General features: G+C 29.1%; 2 protein-coding genes across 2 annotated transcripts; both read left to right on the top strand.

Annotated features, from left to right (window-relative positions):
• Window positions 1-9,288: 9,288 nt before the first annotated feature.
• LOC135961547 (uncharacterized) lies at window positions 9,289-10,074 on the top strand. Its single transcript, XM_065513051.1, has one exon. It carries the CDS (start codon window positions 9,289-9,291, stop codon window positions 10,072-10,074), a length of 786 nt encoding a protein of 261 aa, XP_065369123.1.
• A 1,897-nt stretch (window positions 10,075-11,971) lies between these two features.
• LOC135961548 (salivary glue protein Sgs-3-like) lies at window positions 11,972-12,826 on the top strand. Its single transcript, XM_065513052.1, has one exon. It carries the CDS (start codon window positions 11,972-11,974, stop codon window positions 12,824-12,826), a length of 855 nt encoding a protein of 284 aa, XP_065369124.1.
• Window positions 12,827-17,143: the final 4,317 nt, after the last annotated feature.

Below are 17,143 nucleotides of genomic sequence, written 5' to 3' on the forward strand. Positions count from 1 at the left end.
AAAATGAAAAAATGAAAGAATTAAAAATTCTTGTTTGTCTTACAATTCAATTAATGCAAAAACGCAATGAAATATTTAAAATGCGAAAGAAAAACTAAAAACTTTAAAAAATATGGCAATGTTTAAAATCTAATTTGCAAATAGTGTCGTTAATCAGGAATTGTTTTCGTGAGTTAGCTATTTGCAAATAAAAAAATAATTCACTGTTTATATAGCAAATTTTTCTAATTACAATATTTTTATTTGCGAATAAGCCTTGCTTATAAACGTAGTATATATGTCAGAATTTTAACAAATATATACCATTTATTCACAATTAAAAATACGAGTTGAGAAATAAAAATTGTTCCATTATTTTTAAAACAAAACCTTGAGAAACCTTAATTCTCTAAGGTTTCTCAGGGGAAAATTAAATAATTGTTTAAACTTCTTTTATTTGTTGGGACTCCGTTTGGTGTTTATGTGTTTTGTTTGTGTGTGGTATTAGTTACTTATTTAAAAACATTATATCGTTTATACTAAAGGCCATTAATGTTTATTTTTATTATAATCACTGCCACCAAATACGATCAATTATGCTCGTATGTATTGGTGTTTGAACATGAAGGCTGTCATTTATTTTGTTTTTATTGTTAGATTTCGATGAACTAATTTCTGGTAAACATTTAATGTAATAGAGATACATACCTGACATATTTTCGTATCGTTTAGCATTTGACATTGTAAATAGTCCTTGAATTAAAGAGGATACAAACAAACTACACAAATATAAACATTCATATCCAGACACACACACACACACATACATACGTAGATACTGTGACACACCCACATACAACTAGAAGAAAAAAAAAAACAAGGCAACTTGTATGCCATTTTAAAATTACTGTGTACATTCAACGCCCTCTTGACATCAAGTGCCAACAGTAACAACGACAACGACAACAACAAGAGTTATATTAATATGTTATCTACCCAGCAAACACAAAGTCAGGCGATTGAAAAGTTATGGTTTTTTCATTTGATCAGATCGAATCTGTTAGAATGTTTGAGAAAAAGACGCCCCTAATTGTTGGGAAAGTTATTATCTTCAAATATGTTACAATTGAGAGAGGCTTTGTTTTAAAATCGTTCTCCATTTGAGATCAATCTTCTGTGTTTGCTTGGTAGCTTGTATGCATATTTATTTATTTTTTTATTTTATTTATTTTATTCATTCAAGTATGTGTGTATATCTGTGTGTGTGTTTTGTATGTGAATCTTAGCGTTTTCAAGTGGTTTAAATGTTTAGCTTTTTAACAGCATTATTACATGAGCAGAGCAACAACAACACGACAGACGAAAGAAAAAAGAGCTTCAAAATAAACGACAATTTACTAAGATTTACACAAACAAGCCAAAACATATGTACGCACACACATATGTACATATGTTCATAGATATATAATAAATACATACTTATGTTCGTAAGTAGTTTGTAAATGTATGTATGTGTGACTAAATACAGACCTTTAAGAGATCATTCCCTTTTTAAATCCTGAAATATGAAAAAATGTGAAATTAATGGAGAACATATGAATGTACATATTTTGTGCTTCTAAAACAATGTTATTAAATATTATGTCATGTTTACTCTAAAGTGCTGCATTTGGGAAATTCTTCTAAACAGCTATTGAAAAATAATTCGATTCAATTCAGCGGGATTATCAATTATAACTTCATTATTTTAAACAACTGCCTGCACTGGTATGCTTGTTTCATTGCGTTTCGCTAAGGGGGTTAAAGTTAATGTTAAAGAGCGTAAACTGAGCATAGATATTGTTACTTTGGATGGCAAAAATAGTGATGGTTGTAATGTTTTTGTGTTCTCAAGAATGTTTGTAGCTTGATGTTAAGCTCAAGTCGTTAACATGTTGTCATATTAAACATGTACACTTACACACTTACTGCACAAACACACTCAAACACTTAGACACACACACACATACTTACATACATACATATGTATGTATGTATAAGCTACAAATCCTTTAATATAATGGCTACAGTTTATAGCAGGCATCCTTGCAATCAACTTGGAACATAAAGACGAGACAAAGTTCACAAATAAATTGTTTTGCATATTGAGTAATAAAATTGTAAAAAAAGATGGTTATAAATTGCACAGTGACAAAGGTTAAATAGCGTTGAAGATTTTCTATTTGTTACTTTCAAGGAAAAGTTATTTTTCTCCTTTCATCTTGCAACAGGTTTCCTTTAGTTGATTTATAAATGAAACCTCTCAGAAATGCTGTTTGTTTTAAGTGAAAGAAAAAATGTTTTCAAGTTTATCTTTTTTTTTAAAGCTGCTAAGTACAGCAATTTGACTATGAATAGGACGAATTTTATTTCATTTACTTATTCTTATATGTAGACACAAAATATTTTATAAAGTTGAAGTGTCAATTATGTTATTTTATTTCTAAAGCTATAGGAATTTATTTTCCAAGTTTTTGTTTTATTTAGTAAGAAAAATTAACATTTATCATATTAACAAATATTTAATAAAGACAAAATATTATTAATTGTGTGCAAATTAACTTTTAATTGACCAATTTCGAAAAAAAACTTCTGGCATTAAGTAATTTTTTACTTACATATGTACATTACATTTAGAGATTTAAGAGATTTATGTTAAAGTCATTTTCGGAAGTGGGCACTGTGTGGATGCTATGATTTATTTATATATAAAACTTGTTTCCCATGAATTTTATATAGATACCAAAATTATTAAGAGATTGTATACTCGTTAAAGTGATTTTTTATGGATTTATTCGCAAATCATTTTAAATGTGATTTCTTTTTATATAAAACTTATTTATGGAGAAATTTTTGAAGTCCTATTTCGGCAAAATAATGAATATATTTAAATAATTTTCAAGAGGTTTCGTCCTTGGGCCGTAAAAAAGGCTCTACCAAAATTTCGTACAAAAAGTTATTCGGAATCGATCAGTATACTTTAAAGTGGATATTAGACTAATATTTTTGGGCGTTACATATATCAGCCAAACGCAATATACCCCCACTATTAATTGCAAAATTGTATAGTTTCTTACAAATTCTTATTCAATTTGGTGGACACTTATATGTTAAAAAATTGTGTACTAAATTTGACTCTTTTGAATATTTAAGTCTCTAATTTTATGCAATTATTTTATATCGTTTACAAAATATTGTCAAATGCTGCAATTTTCTAAAAATCAATGAATCAATAAATTTAATACATAGAGGCGAGATACTCCGATTTGTCAAACAAAAATACAACAAATCAAAAGTCTGATACAACAACAAAATACATTGACTAGCATGTATTTTGTTGTTACAAGAGTTAGGTTTTTGACAACAGACTTAGGTTTTTGACAATTACGTCTCGTCTCTATGTTACCCTATGCGTATTTGTTAGGTATTATGAAAATGTTTGACAAACTATTAGAGTAACTTCGGGTAATGTGGACTACCATTTTGTTTTTTCTAAATTTTGGCCACAATATACATACAGTGAATGTCACTTAAAATCGTACACCATCGTAGTCAAATTTTATTCATTAGTTTTAGAAAGTTGATGTTTTGCAAATATTTTAAAATGCTATTTTTATATTGTGTGTGCTATTACCTATCAGAAAATTGGGTATAATTTTAATTGCCCTTATCCACAAATAAAAAAAATTGAGTAAGACTGCCAGTGCCCAGAATATCAACGCTTCATTTAAAATCGTAAAGGCACTAAAAAATAGCAAATGATACCCTACAAAGTATTAGGATTATTTAATATTAAAATTTTTTTTAATTTTTTAAGTTTTAATTATAATTTAATATAATTGTACGAATTTAAGTGAAATATGAATTTTGTGATGTTCTTTAATTTTCATCAATATTTTTTTAACGAATTGAGGTTTTGTTAACTTTTTTGTTGAAATACATATTTTTTGTTCCAATTAATAAAATGACTTTTAATTTTTTATATAATCACCTATTATTGCCAGTATAATTTCATGTTTAAAAAAAAATATGTTGTACGATTTTGAGTGACACTCACTGTATATGGATATTAAAAAATTGTGAAGCAATAAATTAGCTAATGTATTCTCTAATTGTTTTTGCAGTTGAAATTTTTTCCGTCAAAGGATAAAAAATTTATGTGAGAATATTGTAAGGAACCCAAAAACCAGCATTAAAAAATTGGAGGGTAATATGGACCACTATATGAGAGTAATGTGGACTAGTATTTAATACATAAAATGCATGAACCAGCTAATCATGAATGATTAAAAAATTTAATTTCAATATATTTTTATTAATACAAACTAAAAAGTAGCGTTCTTGGCTTAGATAGATTGCTTACAAAGTACATAGTTATTGTCGGGTAATATGGACCAGTAGTACATAATCAAGTAATTATTTAATAAAAGGTTACGGCGGTAAACAATTATTTTTACCTAATAAAATAAATGTGCTTAAATTCTTACCAAATATATGCAAAACTACGTGTCCACTTTAACTATATAAAACAACGAAACATTAAATTCTACCAAGTAACTGTACCAAATTTTGTTTCTTACTTGAGCCTAAAAATATGTTGAGCACGCGCATTAATTTCAATACAAGAATAAAAAGCCAACAATCAATTACTCATGAAAGCAAATGTGCAATTGTCGTTTCAAACAAATTGTAAAATGTACGACAAATCAGTTTTATCATACCTTCAATAGTTTCTGAAAAAATACACTGGTCCACATTAGACGCATAGTCCACAATACCAGAAGTAACTCTACGAAAGATATTTGCGAAAAACAAAATGAAGTCAAGGTAAAAATTTTAAATTTTAAAATTAAAATCTAAATTTTAAAATTGAAGTCTACACGCAGAGAAAAAATATAGTTGGACATGGTTACTGTAACCATTTCAATATTGTTACAAGTTTTTTAACAATATTATAGTCACAGTAACTATTTACATGATTGTGGTATCCATAATATGGTTAATTTATGATTCACATGATTGTATCAACCATATATATGGTTACAGTAAACAAATATATGTTTATGACAACCATTCATATGATGAAGGTCTTATCATATTATGTTGCTCTCGGTTTAAGCTTATTATCTGAGAACAACATATTATGATAAAATTATTCATCATAAATATTTAAATGGTTACAGTAACCATGCCCAATTATATTTTTTCTCTGCGTGTAAGAGAAAAAAGAATTTTCTTTATTTTAATATCTTTCCGTATTTGTACAAGTTACGAGCTCTACAAAATAAACCTTGTATTGTAATAGAGTGATAATTTAGTTAAATTTTCTAAAATCGTATGTCCTTCTGTACGATTTATTTGTACATCATTTGGCAATCAATGCAGTTGTTTAGAAGAGCCATATTTATTACCACTTTTCATCCGATCGACCCCATTATGGGATCAGCATATGCTAGAACTATAATCTTCTAGCATGTGCTGATTGGAGTATCGTGAGGGAGATAAATAAAAATATTTATTGACACAGTAATAACACCAATGAGATCTTATTTTTAGTATTTTTTTCATATTTAATATCTCAAAAGTTTGACGAATTTGGACGACCTGAAATAATAAACCCCTATATGAGGAGCCGCAAAACAAAAGGTACTTTTTCGGATTTGGTTTTTCGGTATTTTTATAATATTTGGGTTGAAATCCTCTAGAAACCATCATGTTAGCAAAATGTTTTTAATTTTTTTACTAAGTAAATGGCTTCTAAAAAACTGTTTGCTTAACAAAATGTACAACATTTCATTGTGTAATTTGTGTATATATATTATTAGATCAGGATTTAAAACATTAATTTAAAATATTATCGTTAAAAAAAAACGCTAAAAAACATACTTTTTAATTTTGTTTTTAACGAATCGCACTTTTTTCTTTAATTTTTAACAAAAGGTTCTTTTTCCGATATTAAAATGGTTTTATATCAAACAGCCTTAACATTTAATGTGGTGACTTATGGCAGTTAGATAGATGTATCTATAGATAAGTAAGAAACTTGTTGGAGTTTTTTGAGGTGGCGAAATAAATAAAACTCAATTTCCCAAAAAATTTTAAATGAGCGAAAAAGTACCTTTTGTTCTGCGACTCCTCATATACATATATCGTTAGCTTAGTACGCAAACGTGCTAAGTCCCATTTTTTGAATTTTACAGGAGAGACAAAAAACGTTCTATTTTTTTTTTTTTTGTTTTCAATATTCTTTAGATCTGTAAACGCAGTTATCTTCTATGATCTGTTGGCTTTAAGTATCAGTTGAAAAAATAAAATAATTGAAATGACTTTAGAAACTGAAGCCATTTTTAGGGACTTAGCTCTTTTGATTTTTATGATTTTGTGTTTTTTGGCTGGACTTATAATAAGTTTTAATTTCTCGTTTTATTATTTTACAAATTGGTTTTATTATTTTATATTATTTAAATACATAACAAAAAACAGTCTTATTTCATTGCTGTAAAACAAAATAACTCAAAATCTTAGTTTTTTATTATTATTTCTTCAAAATTTATTTTTTTTTTATTTTACATTGAATTGTGTAACCAAACTATAGTGATTACATCGAAAAATATTAATCTTCAAAGTATTATATCAAATAGTATTGAAAAAGTAGATTTAAATAGCATATTCCATGTTTTTTGCTGGACTTGGCACATTTTCTTATTATTTTTTTTTTGTGGAGTTAGCACTTTTGCGTCTCACTGAAAAATCATCAGTTAGAAACAAAATAACGAAATTTTTTATTGCAAAATATGTATCTTATGTTTTACTATATTTCTGCATCAAAATCTTAATTTCAATCAAAAGTGGACTTGTTACGTTTGCGTACTAAGCTAACGATATGTTTCATATCATGAACACAACTCTTATAAGCTAATTTAATTTATTTTTATTAATAATTTTCTACATTACTTTGAATATTTCTTGACCGATTTGTGTTTATTTATTGCAGATTATCTTTAATGCGGAAAAAGCATTGCAACATATTTTGGACACACTTTTTATAATTCAATCTCTATAAATACTGAATTTTATAATTTCCGAGTTATAAATAGTTCAACTTTTAACTTTAACTTTATATTTATGTTTATAGTTTTTTCTTTTTCTTTTTTGTTTTTTTTTCTATCTTGTTGTATTTTGAAGGAATATTGCCAAATATCCAAAAAAGTTCCCGCTGACCTTATTTTACCTGTATACAAACATAGTAGATGTTTTAGTTTTTTGTTTGTTTAAATGTATGTATGTTACTAAGCCAATAAAAATCTAAACTCAACTGCAATTTGATTTAGTTGTAAAAGTTTTCGTGAGAGGTGTTTAAAAAATTGTTGTTTAAGAATGTTTTTCACTTTTTTTTGCTTGTAATACTTGTATGTATTTGGTTTATTTCCTTGCTAACATCGAGGCGCCTTAAGTTAAGTGATGAAAAAATTGTTCTCTTTTACAATACATTTCTTTTCAGTAGATTTTCGTTCATATTGCTTATCAGTACGAGTAAAAAGGTCAAATTTTCTTAAATTGTGTCTCGGTAATAAGATAACTTTAAGTTTTAATAATGCTTGCCCAATGATGTGAATATCCATTCACATACTTATGTATGCATGTATGTATGTGTGTGTGTATGTGTTTTTGATCACAAAATTTTAAAAGCTTTTGTGTTTTTTTTCGGTTTGAGTATATTTAAATTTTGAAAAACCAAAAACAAACAACAATGTTTGTTAATTAGCTATAATTTAATATAAACTTCACATAATTATTCAGAAGAATGTAAAAGACAATGCGAAAAAGTGGTTTGTGTAATAGAATTGTCAAACTATATTTAGAATTGAATTTTAAGTTATGTTTATAAAAGTGTGTGTTAAGTGTTTGTATTGGAAAAGAGAAAATTTTTTTTTTTTTGAATTTGACTAAATTATATTAAACAATCTTTTTTAAATCAATCAGAAAATGCGTTTGTGTGTGAGTGGGAGAGGGAGAGTGTTTGTAAGTTTATTACTTCACAAAACATATAGTTTAGAAACCCAAACAATTTACAAATTAAATGGATTCGATAAAATTGCTTTTTTTTTGCTCATTTTTTGCTTCTTTAATACTAACGTTCATGGCTTTTTTCCTTCTTCTCTTTCAAATGAACACAATAAAAAGTCGATTTTCCTTTTATGCCCTTAAATAAAACTGAGCATTTTCATTTGTTTTTCCATTTTGAGAAAACATAGTATTAACGATATGGGTTTGTAAGTAATGTTTGCTTTTAAGCAGAAACAGAAACATAAAATCAAATTTGAAAATATGTACGGCTTTTAAATTTTGTTCATAAAAAAACAAAAATTTGTTTTTTTTGTTCGGTCGGTTGGATGGAAGGATGGATAGATGGTTGTCTGGCTGGCTGAAAACTTTACAAAACTTTGCATCTACTCATTCAATATAATCGAGAGAAACATTTCTCCAAAAGCATTAAAATATGTGTGTGTATTTATAAAAGTGGCTTTAAAAAATTAATTAATATTCATATTTTAAAAATATAAATCCAAAAATGCTATTTTTATTATTGAATGGCTCTCTTTTAAGACATAATTAGTTTCGTTTTGGTTGATGTAAAGTGTAATGGTAGATATTAGTTTATCACAACATTGGTAACAGTTTATTAATACATATTAATTTGGTTTGATTTCTTATTTATTGTTGTTATTCTTGCTCTGATCACTATATAGAAAATCTGATTGAGACAGATTGCTTTAATAAATGTTCAACTGTTAAATAGATTAAATACCTATAACACAATGCAGAATAAATGATGAAGTAGAAAATATTTCTGTAAATAATGTGTGGGATAGTTTAAATATTTGAAATATATTATTCGTATTTTGTATTATTCCCACATCTGCAAACCAATATGTGTTTCCTCTTTGAAAATTAAATACTAAAATAGCCCTTTTTTGTGGATGTCTTGCATTCGCAGCACCGAACCACCCTCACAAAAATAATCTAAATATATAGTAAAGAGTGCTGTTAGTTCGTGGTAAATGAACTTTCTACTTTACCAACATTTCTTTTTTCTCTTCTCTTTGACATTCATAATTTATTCGAATTAGAACATTGGTAATATTTGAACTTTTGTTTTAAACTCATAAAGATATAAAAGCTACCGAAATTACAACTGCTCTCATTAGTAGTTTTTATGTCTATTTTGCAACATCATCCGTAAATTTGTATAGGACACATCATTTCAAGATGTGGACTTTTCTTAAAGTTGCGTTATTTTGTGTAATTTTGGGATTATCGGGTATTTTTGCCGAATCGAAAGCAGAAGAATCAGCAGAATTGGTTGATGGTAGTGTGAGAAATGGCCTGTTTTCATTTATTCCCAGAATAACTGGCAGAGCCGGTGCTAATTATGTGCCAATATTTGATATTACATCGTTTTTTAACAATAAAGCTACTAAAGCGCCAGCACCATCAAAAAAGCCATCGAAAAGACCGACGAAAAGACCAACAAGGAGACCAGTAAACAGACCACCATATTATCCGCCATACTATCCTCCATATTATCCTCCGCCATTTCCTCCACCCTCACATTATCCATATCCACCGCATTATCCCTACCCACCATATTATCCACCGCCTTATTATCCACCGCCAGAAACTACTCCATCGACAACAACCACGAGCACTACAAGCACCACAACAACGACTACTACAACACCTCCACCAACAACAACAACAACTACAACGACTACCACAACACCAGCTCCAACCACAACCACTACAACAACATCCAGACCATTTCCACCATGGTGGCCATTTCCTACACCAGCAACAGATCCAACCACAACTACAACAACATCCAGACCATTTCCACCACCATGGTGGCCATTTCCGTTAATGCAACCGAATGTAGCTCCACTTCCCGGTACTCGTTGGCAGTTGGTTTTGGATCAGAACCCCTACCAAAGGAGCAATAGGGGAAGAAAAGCCAAAATTAGTCAATCCTCCAGATATAGGCGAAGAAAAAAGTGATTTGTTAACAAATAAAATAAATAATTGCCGATTGCTGCCTCGAGAATAGATTACTGGAATTAAATAAATTTAATTCAAATTGTGACCCAACGAAAAAATATATGTACATACTTACATGGATAAATTAAATTATAATTTAATGTGTTTTTTTTTTCTTCTTTAATACTCTCGAAGAGAAATGATAACTGTGGCAAGAACTTGAGGAAGTGAGCTTCACAAATAAGTTGTATAATTTAGTTTATTTTAAAGTTTGCAAATATGTATAGCTGTTATAAATATAAAACTCGTACAAAAGAAAAAATCATGCACTACAATTACTATAATATTAAAAAAACAATATTATGCCCAAAAAATTAAATACTATTGTATTATATTCAAATGAAAGCTAACTGTACTTTCCACAATAAGTCGACGTTATTGAAGTAAAATTTATTCAGTATGAATTGCATACATTTAAATTAGTTGAGTTGTGTAATCGATCACCATCCCTGTAAATATTACAAGAGTTTTAAATGTGCTCTTAAATTGGTTTATTTAACAGTAATACCGGTTTGTGTCATTTGTAGCCATCATTTATTTTCCAAAAATTTTATTAAATTTAATAAGTTAGGATTTAATTAAGTTTATTTGTAATTTAAAAATTGCGGATTCGAATTTAATCTGGACTTTTGTTAATTGAATAACTATTAAATTTCCAAGAAGATGATGATAACGAACAACATATCGTTACCTTAATATAGAAAGGCCCTAACTCTTGTTTTTTTTTCGTAAGCCCAGATTTTCGTTTATTTCCATAAATGGTCAGGTCATATGTATATCATATTTAGCCAAAAAATCATGACTTAAAAAAACACGAGTTAGGGCCTGTCTATATTAAGGTAAAGTATTTTAATTTCTATAAAAATATCATTTGGTTCCAATAGCCTATACACAATATATAAAGAAATAACTTGTACCATTTATGTAACAACGGTCTGATGAGGTTAAATTATGTTACGACGATTTCTGAGCTAGGTGTTCAAGTAACACACTAGATTTCGTTTTAAATGTATCACTTTCAGAATGTCTCAAATATTTAAAAAAAAAATATATATATTCCGAAGTAACAATAAATCGAATCACACAATCCACGAAAACTTAGCATATTTTTTTATTTATTTTATAAAATGGGTAAAATAATCTATCGTGATAGATTCGGATCAAACATTTTTATGAACATATCCACCTAGTTTCCATTTGTAATGTTCTATTCAAGCTCAAGTTACGACTAAATGAAATGCTGAAAATGCAAAAACTTTTGCTTGGAAAGTTATAGAGTGTTAATTCATGGCTTTTGCTTTTGTTTAAAATAACTTTTATTTTTATCTCTTTGCATTTATGTATTCTAATAAAATAATTTCATTCGATATTTATTGAGTTAAGCAAAAAATTTCACAAGAGTAGATGTGTTTATAAACAAGAAAAAAATGTGTTATTTTTTTCTTTTAGCTTTTTTCTAACAATAAATAAAAACGAATTTAAATTAATTATTCTTTTTGTGTTAATTGGATCATTCTCATACGCCCATTTTAATTCTTTTGTAAAAATGTATATTTTAGGAGTTAATATTTTATTATTTGTTTTCGCAGCAATAAAACTAAGAAAATGGTATCCAAAACTGTAACACATAAATATTCAATTTCTTTTCATTCACGGTATCAAACAGAGATTCCATCTCATACGAAATAATTAATAATTCATAAGTTTCTTTAATGTTCGTAATGGATTGATATAGTTTATTATGTTTTAAGTTATTCATCATGCGCTAGTAAAAATAAATATAAAAGACCAGAATTCTTTAGTTGAATAGTTTTTTTGGCATTTAGTCCTCAAGTCAGCAGATTAACATCGAGCACTAATGATGTTGCTCAAACTTGCGGCGGTGTTTGTCACTGCAATTCTTGCAATACAAAGTGTATCAACAGAACCGGCACGGAGAAAGTACAAGTATAGTTCAAATAAGGATGTTTATTCGTTGGAAGGATTACAAGCTCGTGTCATTGGAAATCCTCTTGTAACGACATCGAACAATAATTTGCCTACTAGTATTGTTATACCATTGCAATTGGATCAGTTCAGCAACTATTTTTTAAAACACAAATATGTGACAACTACGTCAACGTCAACGCCAACACCAACTAAACCTCCAAAGCCGACAAGACCAACTAAACCTAATAAGCCGACTCGCACGCCGAAACCTAAACCTCCGCCATACTATCCTCCGTATTATCCACCTTATTATCCACCCTATTACCCACCCTATTATCCACCACCATATTATCCACATCCGCCATTTACAACAACCACGGAGAAGCCAACAACTACAACCACTACTACTACAAAGAAGCCAACAACTACAACCACTACTACTACAAAGAAACCAACTACTACAACAACAACTACTACCACGGAGAAACCAACCACTACTACCACAACAACTACGACAGAGAAACCAACTACTACAACAACTACAGAAAAGCCAACTACTACAACAACTACTACAGAGAAACCAACTACTACAACAACCACTACAGAGAAACCTACTACGACAACAACTACTACAGAGAAACCAACTACAACAACTACAGAGAAACCTAACAGACCGACCAGATTTCCTCCATGGTGGCCGTTCCCAACTCCAAGAGCTGGTTCACGTTGGCAATTAGTTCTTGACTCGCCCTTTGAGTTCAACCGAAGCATCAAGAGCAAATAATTAAAACAATTCCTTGCCATCCTATACAAATTCTACACTAATCAAATAATTGTAACCAAATAAAATATACTTACATATAAATATTTATAACAGAATTAAACACGTTTTTGTATTTCAGTTATTCACAGATTTTTAAATATGAAATATAAAATTGTTCTGACATCACTAACTCGTTATAACTTGATAGCAAATCAAAATTATAAAATGTCATGCGTTTGAGATATGCAAATTTCCCCCAAATTTTACATTTTCAAAATTTATTTTAAACGAAATTTGTAAAATTAAAAAATTTGTTTCCCTTTATCGGTCGTGCCTATTATGGGTCAGCGTGGGGACCGAATTGGATTTGACGGATTTCGAGGAAATTTAGTTTTTAGTCATACACTTTTATACACAGAAAAAATGGTAACAGTTATTAAGTAATTGAAAAAATTTGTTTGAAATAAGATTAAAATTTTCAATAATTTTTTAATTGAATAGGTTTTTTTTTATTCTCATATCAACAATTTCTTTTATGTGCTGTTTTTCTATAGCGAACGAGTACTTTGAGTGTAAATTTAACATGTATTTTGTTATTGTAACAAAAACAAAATACATGTAAAACGTCCACTCAAAACGCTCATTCGCTATAGAAAAACAGCACATTAGATATTTATTAACAATTTCAGTTGTTAAAATTCAAAAAAATTTCGTAAAATATTTTTTTAGTTTAAACAAATTCTTGTTGTGCTGCAAACAAAAAAAGTATTATTTTATGACAAACCAATAAACATAGTTCAAAAAGTCTTATTAGTTTAGATATTTTTTGTTTGAAACCCAACACAAATTTATTTAAACTAAAAATATATTTTATGACATTATGACAATACGACCTAATAGGAGACCGTTTGAATCCCCCAATTATATTGAAAGTAACAAAAATAAATGTGTCAAGAAATTACATATAAATTAAAGAAAAATATAAACATTTTGTTGTTTCATAAAAAATATGTTTTCTTTTGTGAATTATAAAGAAATTGGTGTATTCCAGATGGTAAGTTGAATATGTAACTATAATTGAGCTATAGGCAAAAAATGGACATCAATTTTATATACAAAACTTATTTTCAACAGGATTTCAGTGGACTCTTTTCAACATCAAATGTTGAAAAGAGTCCACCGTTCCACCGTTCGTGGAAGGTGATACTGACCTGTACTTTGTACCAGTTCAAAAGGTGAGATAATGGATATAACAAGCTTTAACTTTATATTTTAAATATATATATGTAAGGAGTGAGATCGAAAAATTCTTAACACACGTTTTTCATTACATTTTTTAACCCAAGTATTATTTGAATTTTTTTTTGATCAAGTTACCTTTGAAAAACATGTCAGTTATTATGTGTAATGTCAATTATATTAATTTTTTTGTTAATCTGATTAAAATGAGTGACCAGAAAAAAGTGCGTACTGAAATTATTAAATATTTTCAACAAAACCCAACTTGGTCTTACAAAAAGTTGGCCAAGCATACAAAGGTCTGCCGTCAAACTGTTTCCAATGTTATTAAACAGTACCGGGAGAACTTGTCAGTTGATAGAAAACCTGGTTCAGGTAGAAGGAATGGTCCACATGATGTTTCTAAAGCCAAAAAAATAGAACGCATTTTCAAAAGAGCTCCCAACACATCCGGTAGGAAAGCAGCCCGGTTAGCTCAGTGCTCGGACTATTTGGTACGAAAAGTTAAAGCTAATGCAGGTTTAAAAACATACAAGGCTCAAAAAGTTCCTGACAGGAACGCTACTAAAAATTTAGAGGCCAAAAACAGAGCACGGAAATTGAAGTCAAGTTTTATAAAAAAATATTCTTGCTGCATAATGGATGACGAAACGTATGTTCTGGCAGATTTTTCGCAACTTCCAGGTCAAAAATTTTATGTTGCTGATGCTCGAGGGAATGTTGAAGAAAAGTTTAGGACCCAAAAGCAGACAAAATTTCCCAGAAAGTTCTTGGTATGGCAAGCAATATGCAGTTGCGGCAAAAGAAGCCACTCATTTGTTACAACGGGCTCTATAAATACCGAAATTTACATCAAGGAATGTTTACAAAAAAGGCTGCTTCCATTCATAAGACTTCATAATGTGTCCACTTATTTTTGGCCTGACTTGGCATCCTGTCACTATGGCAAACAAGCCCTTGAGTGGTACAAGAACAATAATGTGGTATTTGTACCAAGAGAGGCAAATCCTCCAAACTGCCCGGAGCTAAGGCCAGTGGAGAGATATTGGGCTCTTGTTAAAAGAGAATTGAAGAGTACAAAAAAGGTGTCCAAAAGTGTGGTAGATTTTAAACGGAGATGGACTACATGTTCGAGCAAAGTGACAGAAAGCACTATAAAAACGTTAATGGAAGGGTTTCCGAAAAAGGTTCAAAATTTCATCACTAGTGATTAAAACTATAAAAATAATTTTTTTTGTAAATTGTAATAATAATTTCAATCAAATAAAAAAAAAATTAAAGCTGTAAGTTTAGTGGTTTCTTTTTTATAAACATATATGTATGTTAAGAATTTTTCGATCTCACTCCTTATGTCATTATTATAATAAATTGTAAATTTGTTTATAATAATAAAAACAAGAATTAAAACCAACAAATGCATTTTTAATTAATATAAGAAAAATCTATTGCAGATACATATAAATAATTAACTAGTACCAATATAATTATTCAATGTTACAAACCTATTGTTAAAATTTTACTACTGACTATTAAACAATTTTTTGTTTAACTTCACAAACTTGTTGTTAAAACATTTTATTTGTCATAATTTTTTTCTGTGTACAAATATTTCGTAGCTTATTTTTTAATACATATTTAAGTTCAGATTGCTTCTTTATGTTGCTTATTTAAGTCACAATTGTTCAAGACATCATAGATAGACCTCAACACTAGAAATTGTTAAATATAAAAATACCTTGTAAAATAATTTTCTTGCTGTTATCAATAGTGATAGTGCCAAAACAAAACGACCTAGGAACATGAAATTAAGTATTAATTTTTGTTAGTTGCTCAAAAATGTTTGGAAAAATCGGTACAACATACTATATGGTCAAAAAGATATGTGGAAATACTTTGAACCGCCTCAGCGAACATCTGTTGTTAATAACATGATATGGCCGAAACAAATGGAACTAAAAACAAGTAAGAAAGTATGGTCGATCAAGACCGACCATATAATACCCTACACTAAGTAAAAGAGCAAAAAAATTAAAATTTCAATAATATATATTTTTGAGTGATTTTCGGAAGTGGGACTTATATGGACCGATCACCATGAAATTAGGTCGTGTGATTTATGTATATATTAAAGTTAACTATGTTGAATTTTGTGTGTATACCAACATTTTTAAGCGATTTATGCACGTTAAAGTCATTTTCGGAAGCGGATCTATATGGGAGCTATGATTAATTATGGACCGATCGTAACAAAAATTTGGTGACATGAATTTTGTATATATAAAACAAATTTCGAGCGCAATTTGTGGAGATACATTTATAAATTAAACATTTATGACCGATAAAGTCCAATTTCGGAAGGACATTTGTATTGGGGCTAGATGAAATAATGAACCGATTTCAGCCACTTTCAATAGACTTCGTCCTTGGGCCGAAAAAACATGGACAGCCAGCCGACCAGCCGACCAGCCAGCCAGCAAGACGGACGGACATCGTTTAATCAACTCAGAAAGTGATTCTAAGTCGATCGGTATACTTTAACGTGGGTGTTAGACTAATATTTTTGGGCGTTACAAACATCTGCACAAACGCATTATACCCTCCACACTATCGTGGTGTAGGGTATAATAAGAAATTTGTTGTTAAAACAGTTCTTTTGCATATACATTTGTGGAAATATTTGAAAAATTAATTGAGAATCACATGTAATAAAGCAAACAATTTTGTCCTTAATTAGCTGGCCACCACTGTATATGTATGTATATCATAAGACAGCATAAACAAATTGACCTCAAGTCTTCCTATTTCATCATATTGGAGTCATTTCAATAAAAAAAAAAAAAAATATTTGGAAAAATCAAAAAAAAAATATCCGCTTTAGACTGCATAATTTTAACATAATTTTTGTTATCATCGTTGCTAGTGATTATAAACCGGTTAACCGAAAAACAAGGTTTTCTTCGAAATCTCGATTTTTTGCGAACCGGTTAATTTAAAATGTTGATTTTCGGTTAACCGGTTTATCCAGTTTTTATCACTCCGTTAACCGGTTTTTAAAATTTGGACTAAAATTAATAAATGTCATTTTTTTGTGCATTTTTT

The sequence above is a fragment of the Calliphora vicina genome, chromosome 5, assembly GCF_958450345.1.
Source record: "Calliphora vicina chromosome 5, idCalVici1.1, whole genome shotgun sequence".
Classification (NCBI taxonomy): domain Eukaryota; kingdom Metazoa; phylum Arthropoda; class Insecta; order Diptera; family Calliphoridae; genus Calliphora; species Calliphora vicina.

What these genes read in the sequence shown, in the direction of transcription:
- LOC135961547 (XM_065513051.1), top strand. Translation starts at nt 9,289, where the DNA reads ATGTGGACTTTTCTTAAAGTTGCGTTATTTTGTGTAATTTTGGGATTA.
- LOC135961548 (XM_065513052.1), top strand. Translation starts at nt 11,972, where the DNA reads ATGATGTTGCTCAAACTTGCGGCGGTGTTTGTCACTGCAATTCTTGCA.